Raw genomic sequence first — 15,020 nt, 5'->3', positions numbered from 1 at the left:
TTGTGTTTTGGCAATGGAAGAAAAAAACAGGCTCTAAACAAGGCAAGGTAGTGGGGAAAAGAGAGGGGAGGCACGGCTGTGTCAAAATGCATGTCAGATCTTAGCCTGAAGCATAGGTAGGCGAGCTGGCTGGGAGGAGGGTCCCTCCCCAGCAGGGCTGAGCTGTGCCAGTGCTTGGGAGTGGAGGATGGAGTGAAGGTGGAACAGCCATGTGGAAACATAATGCATGGGGCTGCTCCTCTTCGTGAATCCAGGCACGCATTGACCAGAGGGAGAGCTTTCAGGGGCTGAAGTGTCCCCATTAGCCTGTGCTGCCACAGCATTTCACTCTTGGGTTACCTGAAGTAGCTTCCCCATGTCCCCTTACACCTTTCCTCTGCTTTTGCCCTACACCAAACCGGGACTGCATCTGCTGCATTTGAACCACCATCTATAAAAGCTTTTCTTCTGGTTGACTGTCCATTTGGCGAAAGGCTGAGCACAGGGACTGCCCCATCTTGCAGACTAATGACTTGGGATAACAACATGTGACTGTCAGAGATGCCCTGTCTCGGAAGGCCATACAAGGGCCTTCCTGTCATTGTCTTGACCTCTGGAGTTTTCAATCTGGAGTTGTACTGGAAGTCAAGAGCACACTGAAGCTACTGGAATGCCAATGTTTGTGCCCTGCAGGAGTTTGCAGGCCTGGAGTTATCCTCCACAGTATAACTGGCTGCCAGTGCACCGTGAGGGTAGTGATTACTTCCCTCAGCCAGCCCAGGACCTATATGATTCTGCAGGTTCTCTGAGTCCCTCCAGCAAGAGACAGTAGTGAGCTGTAGCGTATGGACTAACCCCCTTCACGTCCCTTTGCTGCTCTATCTGCAGCATAGCATGTTTGGGGGCACTCCAAACTGGTACCACTTGGTTGCTGGAGATATATTTAGCATCTGGATATACTGGAGGTATGCTTTGTTTGCGTGAGGGCACCTCTCAAATTGCTTGTGGACCAGTGAAAGCCAAGAACTGCTGTTGTGGGAAACAGGGCAGCAAGGCCAGCACAGGACAGCAGAGGCATCACGGTGACCCTTACAGGATGGAGGTCTTTGCAGTAACATCACATACAGTGCAAGAATTTCTCCTGGCCTCATGCTGGACATTGCCCTGTGCACAGACAGAGCCAGTGCATCCTGGCTCTGCATCCTTGCTTCCTAAAGCAGCTCCCTCCATGTCCCCAGAGTCCCCACTCTTGGCCTGTTACCTGCAGAAGCTCACACACGCAGTCATGCAGAGCACAGGTCATTCCGTGTCCCCCGCAGCAACCCCTTCCCACAGGCACATGCATAGAGCCAGCCCTCAGACCCTGCTCTCTGCTGTGATTCATGTTGAGGGACACATACAGGAGTGCTCCCACCCCTTTCCTACAGCCCTTCTCCCATACACACACTCGCACAGCCGTGGTTGTCTCCCGTGATCCACGGACGCCCACCTGCAGCCCACGCTCCCACCCAGCTGCCTACGGCTCCTCACTCCCACAGTGACTGCTTCATGCAAACACACATGCACACACACACTTTCACTCACAGTCAGCACCTTGCCTGGTTCCCCATGGCAATTCAACCCCTCTCCAGGAGCCAGCACTCATTCTCTGCTTCACAAAGTGATTAACCCACATCCACACCCAGCCCCCTACATCCACCTATAGCAACTCCTCCACACATACTCCCCCTCCACCTCACACCCCCAGAGCCAAAACTGCCACCCCTTTCTCTACCGTGACTCATACACATGCATACCCCTCCATGCGCACAAGCAGAGCCAGTCTTGCTGTCGTGCTCCCTATGGCAGGTCCCTACAGACTCATAAGATCCCACAGTCCCTCTCCATCACCAACCAGAGTTATTTCTAAGCCTTTCCACTGCCTCATGTCCAGGGTCATGAGATGACACCAAGGGGAACAATGTTTCCCAGGCCCCTCTTTCCTCTAGAGGGAGACTGGTGAAGGTGGCTTTATTGCTGATAGTATGTTTTATGGAACCTGTAATCTCTTGATAGCCTATTCTACCTGGAGAACGCTGTTCCCCAAGCATACCCCCATGCACACACTCCTGTGGGATGCTGCCATGAGCCATCTGAGTGGAGCTGGCTTGATGCAAATCACCCTTAATCTTCAATAACCATATTCATATAAAATTTCACTTTGGAAAACAAAAGAGGCTCTCTGGCCTGCCAGGGAACCACTGGCATATGAAGACCTTTCTGCCCGTATTTATCACTCTAAAATAAGATTTACGCTTCTAAAGCTCTCTCTCTCCTTTCATGCTTCTGAGCAGCTTCATTTTTCTCCCCTGAGCTTTCCCATTCTCTCTTTCTTGCTGCCTAACAAATTAAGCATCTAATCACTGCTGGGGAGGCGCAAGGGGAGAGCAGGGCTTTCATATTCAGCACCGTGTTGGGTTTTTTCATGGTTAATCTTTAAGCTGTTTGGGCCAGCAAAGGTTTGAAGTCAATGGTTGTGCATTTGCTTGAGCACATATATGTGCATATATGTGGCAGATGGTGACTTCAGGTTAACACCTGAATGCTTCCCATCCCCTGAACTGGCCAAAGGGCAGGGCTGCAGAGCAGCATACCCTTGGGATGGGTCTACAGCCTGTATTTCAGCCCTCTGCCCTTCCTCTGCGCAGGGGCCCATAGTTGCTGGCTGGAATTGGAGCATTGTGAGCATCCTTGCATCTCCTGTGAGAAGTACCTAAGATCCTTTGTGGGTTTGTGGGCTCCCTCACCGCAGTGTGTCCTGCTAGGATCCTAGTGCTTTGGGCTTCCTTGTGTCAGGGACAGCTGGAGTCTGGGATCTGTAAGCTTCCTCCCCACTTGTGGGAGGGCCAGCCTGGCTTTCAGAGGGATGATTTTTCTCCCAGCAGGCACTGTGTATTTGTATATGGCAAAATGACCCTGTCGAGAGTTGAACCATGAGATCTGTCTTGCGACAGCCCTCTGCTAAAAGTCACAGAGCCTCTAAGGCTGAGTGGCCACCCTTCAGCAGGACGCATTGGTACCAGTTTAACCCCTGTAAGGGATGAAGGCTTTGTATGGCTAATTAAATGAAAACACCTTTTGTTGCATGACTTTTAGGGTGGCCTTACAGCTTTTTCCCCTTTCTTATGTTTCTGCCTAAGCCAGCTCCTCTGACCTCTAGATTTTTGAAGCTACAGGGCCGATTTCAAACAAATGTAACGCTGGGGTGGATTTCAGAGAGGCTGGGATTGGATTGTGTTTCATGAAAATAGGAGAATAAATTAGAGAAGAGAGAAAATGAGAGAGAAACCTTCACAGAGCCCCATTAGAGGAGAGAGTGCTGTGTGAGTTCAACCTTTGGTGGACATCAGAGAAGCTGCAGTGTAAGACACTCTCTTTCTCTCATGTCTTCCATGTCACAAATCCACAGGTCATCAGGCTTCCTCTTTGTCCCAGACATCTCAGGCCTTCTGGAGCATTTCTGGGCACAGCCATGGATTCTTTGCTGCATGACTTGATGGTTGCTTCTGGGATAAATAGGAGCACCCCTGGAAGCAGTGGGGCTGAGAGGGAAGGGGCTGCTGTTGTTTAAGTGCCACAGCTGTGCTGTGAGCTCTTCCATGGTACTGTCCTTTCACTGTAGCCAGGGACAAAAGCAAGGGCCATCTCTGGGTGGTGATTTGAAGTAGCTGCAGTGATGCATAAGACCAACGTATATGGTAGAAACGATCCAGCAGATGTGGAGAGGCCCTTCAATAAGGCACCAGCCCCCAGTACCAGGCACCCCTGGGAAAGATCTCTTTTCTGGGAGGTGGGTAGAGAAATTCTGGGAGGCAGAGCCCTTGGAGATGGTGTTTGTGCCCTCAGGCCTGCCAAGAGCAGGCAGCACGCTGGGCTTCAAAGAGGGCTGATGCCCAGCTGCAGCACAAAGCCTAAGAAAGCAGCAGGAGCTTTGGCCTGGTTTCGGGGTGTCCCCAGAGGAGCCAAGAGTGTTTGGCAGGTTTTAATGCATGCATTTCTAATGGGAGGCTCTTAGCACCGTTTAAGCAATGGTAGAATTAAGTGCTGTTTTTCCCAGTGAACTGGGCCCCAGGAGGACAAGGTTGACAAGGTCAGAATTTCAGGCCCAAACTGCTGCTGTATGAATCTTTTCTGGTTGCTTTTTTACACTGTGCCCTCTGGACCTTGTATCCTTTCTCAGTCATAGTCTTTCCACCTCCTCAGCCCACGGCTTGTCTCTGTCCCTCATATCAAGTCTGTCCGTACTTTCAAGTGGTTGTATTTTAAGCTGCCCTTGTGCCTTGCCATCTAACTAGTGACTGTACTCCTGTGTCACCCTCTGTGCCACCCTGATCCCCAAGCCAAAGGGTTGCCTGTGGCTATCAGAACATCCAGCTCCTGACTCAAATCTGGGGGGCTTCTCCCTCCATTTTTCCTCTGAAAAAGGGAACCATTCCTGTGACCTCCTGCTCTTCTCCAAACTCTCTGGTGCAAAGAAATGCCAATAACATTGACGCATCCATTAGTAGGGAATAAACCAGAGGGAAATTGTTGGGAGCTTGGAGCTGATGGGTTGACTTTGTGCCAGCCAAGGAGGGTACAGCCATTCATGGGCACAATGCCGCTACTTGATGCTTTTGCATTCCTGAGGATGGCCAGGAGCCAAGGGCATGTTCTAAGTGCTGTCTTGGCCTACACTGAAGACTATCGGAACCCTACAGAAGGTAGGCCTGGTTCACCAGGGTGGTGACATTTCACTTGCCCTATAAAACAGATCCCATGTCCGAACTGTTCCTCTTGCCTGTAACCACAGACCCCCTCCAAACCAGGCTCTCCATGACTGCTCTTGTGTCCCCCTTCCTTGGTTCTCCTCTGGGCTGGGGTTGATTGCTACCCTGGGGACTGAAGAGACCAATGAGTTTGGCTTGAGGAATGGCTTGGCCCTTCCTTTGGCCTGTGGCTGAGGCAAGGTTGCACAGCCAAGGTGGAAAGTAGAGAGGGAGCAGGTCTTCTCTACATGGTCCCTTTGATTTTGATACATAGCAAGGATAAACACCACCTTCATTCCACCCAGCCCCTAACGCTGCCACCTCCTTCCTCTCCAGGCTCCTAGGACATCTTCCCTTGCAAGCCCTCTCTGTGCTCCCTGAGTGCAGCTCCCTGAGTGGGATTGGGTGGCTCTCAGCGATTACTGGGGCTGCTGCAGAGGAATGTGGTCCTGTCCTCAGGTTTTCGTCCTGTGCACCACGAACAAGCTACAGCAGACAATGACGAATTCAGCACAGCTTTTGGAGCAGTCTGCTCTACCAGAAGGGGTCAAGCCAAGGGGGCTGCGATGTTCCTGTATGGAGCTGGGTATTGTGATTGTATTTGTCAAGGTGAGACAGACAGGCTAAAGCAAAATGCTCAGGGATGGATGCTGGCTAAAATGTTAGCTAAGATTTTAGGGGCAGAGATGGTATGGTGGGTTGGCTGTACCTGTGCATGGAGTCACCTCTGGAAAAGGTGGGACTGGCATTGAGGAATATCAGAGGCATGTGGGTTCCAACCTGTGGAGAGCCAGATGTGCTTTCTGTCTGATGCATCTGGAGAGACAATGTCAGGAAGTTATTTCTCTTTGGATTATAAGGCTGAGAAACAAAGCAACAGACTGTAAAAGCCTCTGCTTTCTGCTGCAGTGCTGTTTGATGCAAAGCTGAGGCAGCAGCTGGAGGCCATTGTATGACAACCGTAAGTGACACGAGTTTGGTGGCCTCAGATGACGAGCTGTGGGGAACAGAGGCTTTCTCTCTGTCTTTTCTATTGGTCTAGCTCTTCTCCCCCTCCCTTTTTCCATCTTGGCTTTACTTTTTGGATTATTAAATATTTAAGTGTTTCTCTGTGACACTATCTCTGATCCTTTAATCCAGCTGGCCTGGTAATTCCACAGACCCAAATCAGCTCAGATTTCTCCACAGCCCTAAGCCTTGTTTCTCAAGGGTTCACTCCTCCTCCATTTATCTTCCTTCATTTTATTTCTGCCCTTTGTGTCTCTGTGCTAGAAATTGGTTCAGCTTTTTCAGAAAGAGCTTTGTCAGTGTCTTTAGTGAGCAGCCTCCCCCCACAATAAAAAGGGCAAGAAGACACCTTAGTTTTTCATTAACTAAGAATCCTTTTCTCTGTTTTTTATTTCTTTTCCTATCAAAATAAATGAATAAATAAATAAATGAGAGTGCAGTGCCCACATGTTTTATGTGCCATATGAAATTGTTTCCTCTGTGCTGCCTGAGGACACCCCTGCCAGGCTTGTGTCTCAGCACAGTGGGAGAAGGCTTGAAGCTGTAGCTGGAGGGAAGGGTGCTCCAGGCTGCCCTTCTCAGCCAGAAACAGGAGCTTGCCCCGAGCCCAGGAATGCACTGAAGCATTCCTGCAAGGTGTCCTTTCCCTCAAAGGGGCAATGTTTACAGCTCTAAGGAGAGGTGGCAAAGCACAAAGGTGGAAGCAGAGCATCTCTCTTTGCTAGGGGGTAGGTGGGTGATGTGCTCCAGCTGAGGACTGCTTGCATTGCTGGCTGAGAGGCTGGTGTTTGACACAATGCCTACACCCTGCCCCCCGGCGTGCTGAAGCTGGGCTGACTCACCTCAGGAGCCTTATCCATGCACCAAGAGGCAAGAACAATTTTTATAGCACAAATAGTTACACGTGGCTTGAATTATTTATCCCTTTTGCATCAAGGAAGGATGGAAACAAACAAAAAAGTGTTTTGTTCTTTTTTTTTTTTTTTCCCAGGAAGGAAGGCTTGTCCAAATTTTCTCTGCTTCATGCATTCCATGTACATCATTTTCAGGCGGCTGGAAATCCGCATCTTTGGCTTGTGCTTGGGGCTTGCCTCTGTTTACCATAGGAGTTTTGAACCCCTGAAATAACAGACTTATGTTCTCCATCCCTCTTCGTTTTTCCCTTCCCCTTCTTCCCCAACACTGCTGCCTTCCTACAGGTCCCTAGCTTTGATCACATTACGTGAGGCAGTCCTGGTGCTTTTCTGCATACCCTTGATATGAGATTATATGTCATGAAGGTTCCCTTCTCGAAGGTTTATCAGCATCGCAGGCAGTATCATTCCTCTCTTGCCTGCATCCCCCAAAATGCTGTCTCTTCCCCATCTCCCTCTTCTCATGAAGCCTTGCTGTCTATACTCTTATCTCAAAGACCCCTCCAACTGATGCCTCTTCTTGTCTCCTCTGTGCTTTCTTTTCCAGATTCCAGTGACAGATGGATCCCTCTCGTGTGCACTTGCTCTTTCCCTCTCTGTATTTTTGTTTTCGACATGTTTGATCGGAAGCTCTGAAGCTTCTCAGGAGTGAACCTGGGGAAGAAGGAAGAGAAGGAGAAAGAACTGAGGGAGCGTGAGCGACAGAGGAGGCAACCCTGCGTTGTTCTTCCAAATCACACCGTGGAGGGGAGAGGGAAGACTAGAGGGGGGAGGGCTTGGGTTGATTTTGGGGTGGGTTCGGTGTGGGTGGGGGGTGGGTGGGAGGGAGAAAAGTGGAAAACGTGGGCAAGTCATTCATGAGCATCAAAGAAGATTCGTTACCCTCGGTCTGAATTTTTGTTTAGAAAAGCACAAGGTAGTTCCCTTTCAGACCAATTATTCACGGTCACAGCTCTTGCGTGTGCTGGAAGCAGATTGCATGTGTTCTCGCTGCTCCATGCTCCTGGCTTGACCCAGAGGGCAAGAAGAAACAATGGTGACAACACACACAAAGACTGGGGTGCTCATGCCCTTCAATTGCTAAAGCCCAGTTACTGCCCCTTTCTCTTCCCCCAGGCCCTTAGTTTCCTTTTGCTGTGATCCTGACATTTGGGGTTGTTTTCTGTTGTGGCTTTTTTTTTTCCCATCCTGATGAGGGCACCACTGCAGACCATGATGTGCCTGGGGTTGTGGGCAGCTGCCCTGCTCTGCTTGTTTTCCCCCGGCACTGTGCGAGGCGATTGCTGGCTGATTGAGGGGGACAAAGGTTATGTGTGGCTGGCCATCTGCAGCCAGAACCAGCCCCCATATGAGACCATCCCCCAGCACATCAACAGCACGGTGCACGACTTGCGTCTGAACGAGAATAAGCTCAAAGTGGTGCTGTACTCATCTCTCAACCGCTTCGGCAACCTGACTGATCTGAACCTGACCAAGAATGAGATCTCTTACATTGAGGATGGGGCTTTCATGGGCCAGTCGAACCTCCAGGTCTTACAGCTGGGCTACAACAAACTCACCAACCTGACAGAGGGTATGTTGCGGGGCATGGCGCGTCTACAGTTCCTCTTTGTGCAGCACAACCTTATTGAGCTGGTCACCCCTACTGCCTTCTCTGAGTGCCCCAGCTTGATTAGCATTGACCTGTCTTCTAACCGTCTGAGTCGCCTGGAGGGGAACACTTTCACCAGTTTGAGCAATTTGATGGTGTGCGAGCTGGCTGGCAACCCCTTCAACTGCGACTGTAGCCTCTACAGCTTTCTTAACTGGCTGGCGGTCTTCAACAATGTCACCAAGAACTATGACCGGCTCCAATGTGAGAGTCCACGGGAGTTTGCTGGGTACCCACTCCTGGTGCCTAGGCCTCACCACAACCGCAACGCCATCACCATCTTCCAGTCCATGTGCAGAGGTGGCACAATTCCCTCCCTCTCCAGGGTCAACCCCACCCCTTATACCCCTGACTCCCAGAGAGACCTGGATGAGGGCTCAGCCATCAGCCCTGGGGACTTCCTCTCAGTCAAGCCTCCAGCTTCCTCCACCACTGACTCCTCCTTCAGTCCCAGCATCAAGCTCCATGATGTCACCATCACCTCAGCTATCCTGATGGTAACCATCCCCATGCCCTACAGTAAGATGTATGTGCTGGTCCAATACAACAACAGCTACGTTTCTGACATAGCAACACTGAAGAGCAAGAAGGAATACGTCACTGTCAACAAGTTGAAGGCCCACACTGATTATACTTTCTGTGTGGCCTCCATCCGCAACAACAGGCGCTACAACCACACTTGCCTGACCTTTGCAACCCGAAGTAAAGGCAGGGAGGACCCTATTTCCAGTACTTCCACCACCACCCACTATATCATGACCACCCTGGGTTGCCTTTTTGGGATGGTCATTGTCCTGGGGGTGGTGTACTACTGCCTGCGGAAGCGGAGGATGCAGGAGGAGAAACAGAAATCCCTCAATGTCAAAAAGACCATTCTGGAAATGCGTTATGGATCAGATATTGATACTAGTACCATGGTCCATCCTTCCCAGAAGCTGGGTGAGCCACCAGTCATCCCTGTCTCACGGATGTCTTCCATCCCTTCCATGATTGGGGAGAAGTTGCCCCCATCAAAGTCAATAGACACTGGGATGGAGACTCCTAAAGTCACCACTAAAGGTAACTACATTGAGGTGCGGACTGGTGGTGGGGACGGGCTGGAGCGAACGCAGCGGGATGAGGACCTGAGGGAGCTTGATAATGGGCAAGGCTCAGCTGCTGAGATCTCTACTATAGCAAAGGAGGTAGACAAGGTCAACCAGATCATCAACAACTGCATTGATGCCCTCAAGCTGGACACAGCCTCCTTCCTGGGTGGTGGAACTGGTGTTGACTCAGACATGGCCTTTGAGTGCCAGTCCATCCCAGCTGGTTCCTCGGGTGGGCTAGAGCGGCCTAGCTTTCTTTCCCCACCCTACAAGGAAAGCTCCCACCACCCTTTGCAGCGCCAGCTCAGTGCTGATGCTGCCGTGGCCAGAAAGACCTGCAGCGTCTCCTCTAGTGGCTCCATCAAGAGCGCCAAGGTCTTCAGCTTGGATGTGCCTGACCACCCACCACTCAGCAAGTCTGACTCCAAATACATTGAGAAGGGCAGTCCGCTCAACAGCCCTTTGGATCGTCTTCCCTTGGTGTCCCCAGGCGCCATCCACCACTTGGAGGTCAAGCCTTCTTACCATTGCAGTGAGCACCGTCACTCCTTCCCGGCCCTATACTATGAGGAAAGCGCTGACACCTTGAGCCAGAGGGTGTCATTCCTCAAGCCACTCTCCCGGTCCAAGCGAGACTCCACGTACTCCCAGCTCTCCCCCAGACACTACTTCTCAGGCTACTCCTCCAGCCCTGAGTACTCATCAGAGAGCACCCACAAGATCTGGGAGCGATTCCGGCCTTACAAGAAGCACCACAGGGAGGAGGTTTACATGGCAGCTGGGCATGCCCTGCGGAAGAAAGTTCAGTTTGCCAAGGATGAGGATCTGCATGACATCCTGGATTACTGGAAAGGAGTCTCTGCTCAGCAGAAGCTGTGACTCTCCCTTGCTCTTTCCAAGGAAACGATACAAAACAAGACCCCCACCCCCAAACAACCAGAAAAAAAAAAAAAAAAAGCCACTTGACTGTGAAAAATAAACCACCAACAAAATACTCCTGAAAATACAAAACTGACAAAATTGTTTCTTAAAGTTTACAACAGCAGCAGAAAACTCTCACACACACTGACTCACACAGACACACACACAAGCCGAATTGTCTCTACTGTGTTACGGGGACCATTGTTCTGCTTGCGATGGTTGGGAGGAGCGTCCTGCTCTGACACTGTGGTAACAGCACTGGAGTGTGGATGGGTGGGAATGACCCGGGATGGGGTGGCAGCGGTGGCAAAGAAAGGGCAGGGATGGACACTCACTGGGCATGAAACTCAGCTGTGAACTATTGCTCTTTCTGTTCCTATTGAGGGATGGTTTTCCTTTTGGGTGGGAGGAAGGGATTTGGTTTAGAAAGCTTCTCTGCCTTCCTGATACACCTGCTTTTCCAAATCTTCCATCACTAATTTTTCCCTCATTTCCTTTGGCAGTGGAGTCTTTTCTTTCCCTCCTGTCCCCTTCCAAGATAGATGGGATTTGTTGGAAGACATTCTCTCGCTTCTTTTCCTTTGCCCTTCCTTACCCTTCTCTGCTTAAGGGTCCTTAGGCTCACCCTTTCAGTCTAGATACTTTGTAAACCTTCATCCTCCTCAGACAAAGAGAGGAGGTGTGAAAGACCAAGGGAGGTAGGACCTGCCATACAACACACTCTGCCCTTGCTGCTCTTCCTCCTTCCCTTCTCCCCAAACCATGTTGTTGCTGATGAGCACCAGCAGTTCTGGAGTGATGGGCATTCTCCAGACTTCTCAGAGACAGTTTTCTGCCATTTGGTGGCAGGGAATGAATGTGTTCTTTGGTATGGCAAGCCAGGTCCTTAAGGAGTGGTGGAGGAAAAGGCAGGAAGGTCTGGTCTCTCAGAGGTGTAAAGGATTCCCATCTTTTCATGAATGTCACAGGTCAGAGGTTGCCCTCACCATACACACCTATGCTCAGGCAAAACTACTGCTACCTTGTAGGTTTGATACTCTCTGTTCATATCTCCCTTACTATGAGGAAGGCACCTGGAGAGGAACTCAGCAGAACAAGTTCTACATGAACCTTCTGCAGCTCTTCCCACCTGACTTGCACCCAACCGGCTTCCTCTTGAATAAGTCATGGACATTCTGGCATGGGTAGGAAATAGCCTAGGATTGAGGCAGGAGCACAGGAAACAAAAGGGATGTGAGCATGGGACCTGGGAATAGCTCAAGAGGGATGGCTCCTAAAGAAACTCCCTTTGTATGTGCAGCCATGTGGTGTGTACTGGGATAGAAGAGCATACCAGCCTCTGGATGACAGTGTCCTTTTGAATATTTAGAGGGCCTCATGAGAGTCAGAGCAACATATCACCTCCTAAATCTTCCACCTCCTCACATTTAGCCATGACAAGCTTTACTTACGGATCCTTTCATGCCTTGGCAAAACCCCAGTTTCACTTGCTAGGTCCCAACCTCTGTTCCTTGGGTAGAAGATCTGCCACAGAGCTGGGAATGAGCCTGCTGCCCTCTTCACATTATCCCATTTCTGAGCAGCCCAACAAAGCATAATCTTGGCACCATCTCCCCCAAAGTTTTCTTGTCAGGCAGGGGTGCTGCCTGCTGAGTGCATCTTTGTGCAGCACAGTGGTCCTCCTCTGCATGAGCTGCACACCCCAAATCTTGACAATTGTTTGCCTCTATCAGGATGGGGGTGAGGGCCTGTGTTGTGTTGGTCTTTCCTAAGTGGATATTTCCTTTTTGAGGTATTCCTGAGAAGCTCCAGTTTTCTGGGAGGCCCTGGGAGAAGGATGAGGATGTAGGAGCTTCTCTGGGAGGGATTTCCATGCTGCCTGCAGAAAACCAGCCTGTCAGGCAGTAGCACTGCCAGTTGTGAGAGAGCTGGTTTCTATGCCACAGGAGTCATGCCTTCATCTTCTGCAAGTGAGGAACAGCAGTAGGCAGGGACTGGTGTATCAAAACCAGAGGGGTGGTCCTCAAGATCTAAACCTGTGAGGATCCATGGGGTTCCTTCCTTGTAGCGATGCTGATGGTAACAACCCTAAGCCAGGTCCTGATCCCACTGCCTCAGCCTCCTTCACTTTCAGCCTGCTTCCCCACAGTCAAAGCATCATTTTGCCTTGAGCCCTGAAGTATTCATAGGACTGACTGCCAGTTCAACCCAGAAGAAGGGGTGTGTGTGCACACGTTTATGTCTGTTAATGTGTGTATGTGCAGGAAGATGAAGGGAAGTCACACCACTGCTGCCAGCCATCCCTCCATGTTGGGACAATGCAGCAAATTGAGACAGGTAAATGCTGTGAGTGATGCTTAGGCAAGTAGAGACCTCTCCAGCTACCACATGGAGCAGGCCCAGTGGTCTTCCAGCATGGCAACCATCCAAGCAGGAACAACTAATGGCTGGGGCACAGAATTGGACAGGAAAAGGGGAATGACAGGCGTGGGGGGATGGAGTGCTGTTCCTCTCCCTACCTCTTCCCTCCCTGTGCTTCTCTGCTGTATGGTCTTGTAATCAGTTCTGCTCAGTCTATAGTTTTGGGGGGAGCGTTAACCTTTAATGGTTTCTTCTCCCTTCCCCCATCACCCCGACGAGGCAGAAAAGAAAGGTCAGGGATACGGCTATCACCAGGCCCTTCTTCTGCCTGCAGTGGGAGTAAGACTGGGTAGGAGGGACAAGCCATTTCTCTCCCAATTGTAGCCCCCCACTCCAAACCAGTGGGTGAAGTTTGCACAAGATGGACTGTTCTGTGGGAGGAAGAGGGCAAGGAAGGGAAACAAAGTGTCTCACCTTCCTTCCTCCTCCCTTCTTCCTCGTCCTGCTCCCTCCCCAGGGACGAGGGCTAGCAAAGTGGCTCCAGCCCTGTCGGAGGAAAGCAGATTTAACGTTCTATTTGCATGATAATTTTACTGTATTTTTCTGAGCAAACACCTGTTGTGTATGTGCCAGTTTGTTGGAATTTAACCTCCTCCCCCAAAGTCTCTCCTGTCCTTGTCCCTGTTTTCCCTGCTCCTTTCATTCATCCCTGATGTGATTTTATGAGAGACTCCTACCAGTTTGGGAGGGAACACACCCCAAAGAGAACCCAACCCAACCAGCTGCACAAACATTCCTCTTTCTTTCCAGTGTCTCCCTCCCCTTACCCCAAATGTGGTCTCTCAGCTGCTTTTCAGGGTTGTGCGTGTGAAAAGGGATGCGTTATATACCAAATGCTGGCTCTTTCTAGTGGTCATAATTTCTCCTAATTATTTAGAAACAGGAGTGAGGCCAATCAAGACAGATCTCATGAGAGAAATGGTCACTAGTGTCCCCATGCCGTGGTTGCTCTTTCCCCAGATCTACAAGCAAGGTTTTTCTTGGGGGAGCAAGGAGTGCTTCAGCTGCAGGGAAACCTCTGATACAGTGAAAGCTTGATACGGAGCTGGTTGCAATCACTTGAAGACCTCCCACCACCTTCCTCTCATTGATCACACATAGGTCTGGATTAGGTCTGTCCTACCCCTCCTCTCCTGTGGGTGGCCCTGGCAGAGGGCAGGGCATGACGAGACTTTTAAGACCTCTGTGATAGTAAAAAGCATAGAGAGACTGCCTGAAGTTCCTAAGCCCCCTATGGCTTTGGCAAGGGTCCCTCACCTCTGCCTTCTCCCAGGGCAAATTGGATTCATTGGGCAGAACCAGGACCAGCCGCTTTCACACTTTATTTATCTGGGTTGGTTACTCATGGCAGGAAAGCAGGGGTTTAGTTCACCTCACTGGAAAGCATGGAGGGTGAGGAAAGAGGTTGGCTGCTCTTCCCCCCAGGAGCAGACTTGGGAGGAAGCCTGGGCTGGGTTCCTGTACCCAGAAGAGTGAAGGTGAGACCCTAGGCATGCTGTACCATCGGGCAGAGCTGTTCCCCATCCCTGCCGGTGTTGCCCCAGCTTATGCTGCCATTTTCCTCTCCTCCTTCCCCACTCTTCCATGCTGAATAAATCCCTCCCGAGGCAGGTGTGAAATATTCATGACTGACAAATGAAGATTTATGTTGGGCTGAGGAGGCCTGTGTGTGTTTGCAATGCTAATCAGCCTGCCTTCCTGGAGGAGGCTCTGCCATACGGGCCTGGGGGAAAGAGGGGGAGATGCAGGAGACAAGGGGGAAAAGGAGCTGAGGAAGAGAGAGAAGGGGCAGACAAGGGTGAGGAAGGTGTACTGGGACCAAGAAATCATGAGGCAAGGGACAGATGAGGAGGACAGGCTGCAAAGGCCAGGGGAAGAGATGGCCCCACTGTAAAAACGGGATGGTAAAGGAGAAAGGGACCAGAGAGAGAAAGGGTTGAGTGCAGGGGTGGGGGCTCTCTGCAAGGAGGTGGGGAGTAAGTCAGCAGTGCCTGAAGAGAAAAGCTAGGCAGACTTCATGATGAGGAAGCTGTGGCCCTTCTCTGTAGGGCAGAGCTCAGCACGACAGGGCGGGCAGCAGCCACATGGGCAGGTTCTGCACCCAAGGCCCCGAATGCACATTTGCCATGCTTGTTGCTGATCGGAAAGCTCAGCTGCGTCTGGAAGGGCACACAGCCTCCGGGATCCTGGAGAATACCCCTTCCACCACCACCACCTCCTTCTGCACAAGCTCCATGTGTGAAAAGCCTCA

The 15,020-nt window shown here is 50.9% G+C and overlaps 1 protein-coding gene and 1 long non-coding RNA gene across 2 annotated transcripts in view; both read left to right on the top strand.

Moving 5' to 3' along the window:
• The window catches only part of LOC134155425 (uncharacterized), a 48,730-nt gene extending 41,277 nt beyond the window's left edge, over positions 1-7,453 (top strand). Inside the window, exon 3 of the long non-coding RNA XR_009961548.1 lies at positions 7,236-7,453. This is a non-coding gene — a long non-coding RNA (uncharacterized LOC134155425). The remainder of the gene's footprint in view (positions 1-7,235) is intronic.
• Positions 7,454-7,521: 68 nt separating this feature from the next.
• Positions 7,522-14,390, top strand: ELFN2 (extracellular leucine rich repeat and fibronectin type III domain containing 2). Its single transcript, XM_062602607.1, has one exon. It carries the CDS (start codon positions 7,880-7,882, stop codon positions 10,304-10,306), a length of 2,427 nt encoding a protein of 808 aa, XP_062458591.1. The 5' UTR covers positions 7,522-7,879; the 3' UTR covers positions 10,307-14,390.
• The last annotated feature ends 630 nt before the right edge of the window (positions 14,391-15,020 follow it).

The sequence above is a fragment of the Pezoporus occidentalis genome, unplaced genomic scaffold (genome assembly GCF_034315485.1).
Source record: "Pezoporus occidentalis ecotype Australia unplaced genomic scaffold, CSIRO_AGI_Poc_V1 ctg78, whole genome shotgun sequence".
NCBI lineage: Eukaryota > Metazoa > Chordata > Aves > Psittaciformes > Psittacidae > Pezoporus > Pezoporus occidentalis.
Note: the sequence above shows the minus strand (reverse complement) of the source record. Positions and strands in the feature narration are given on the sequence as shown.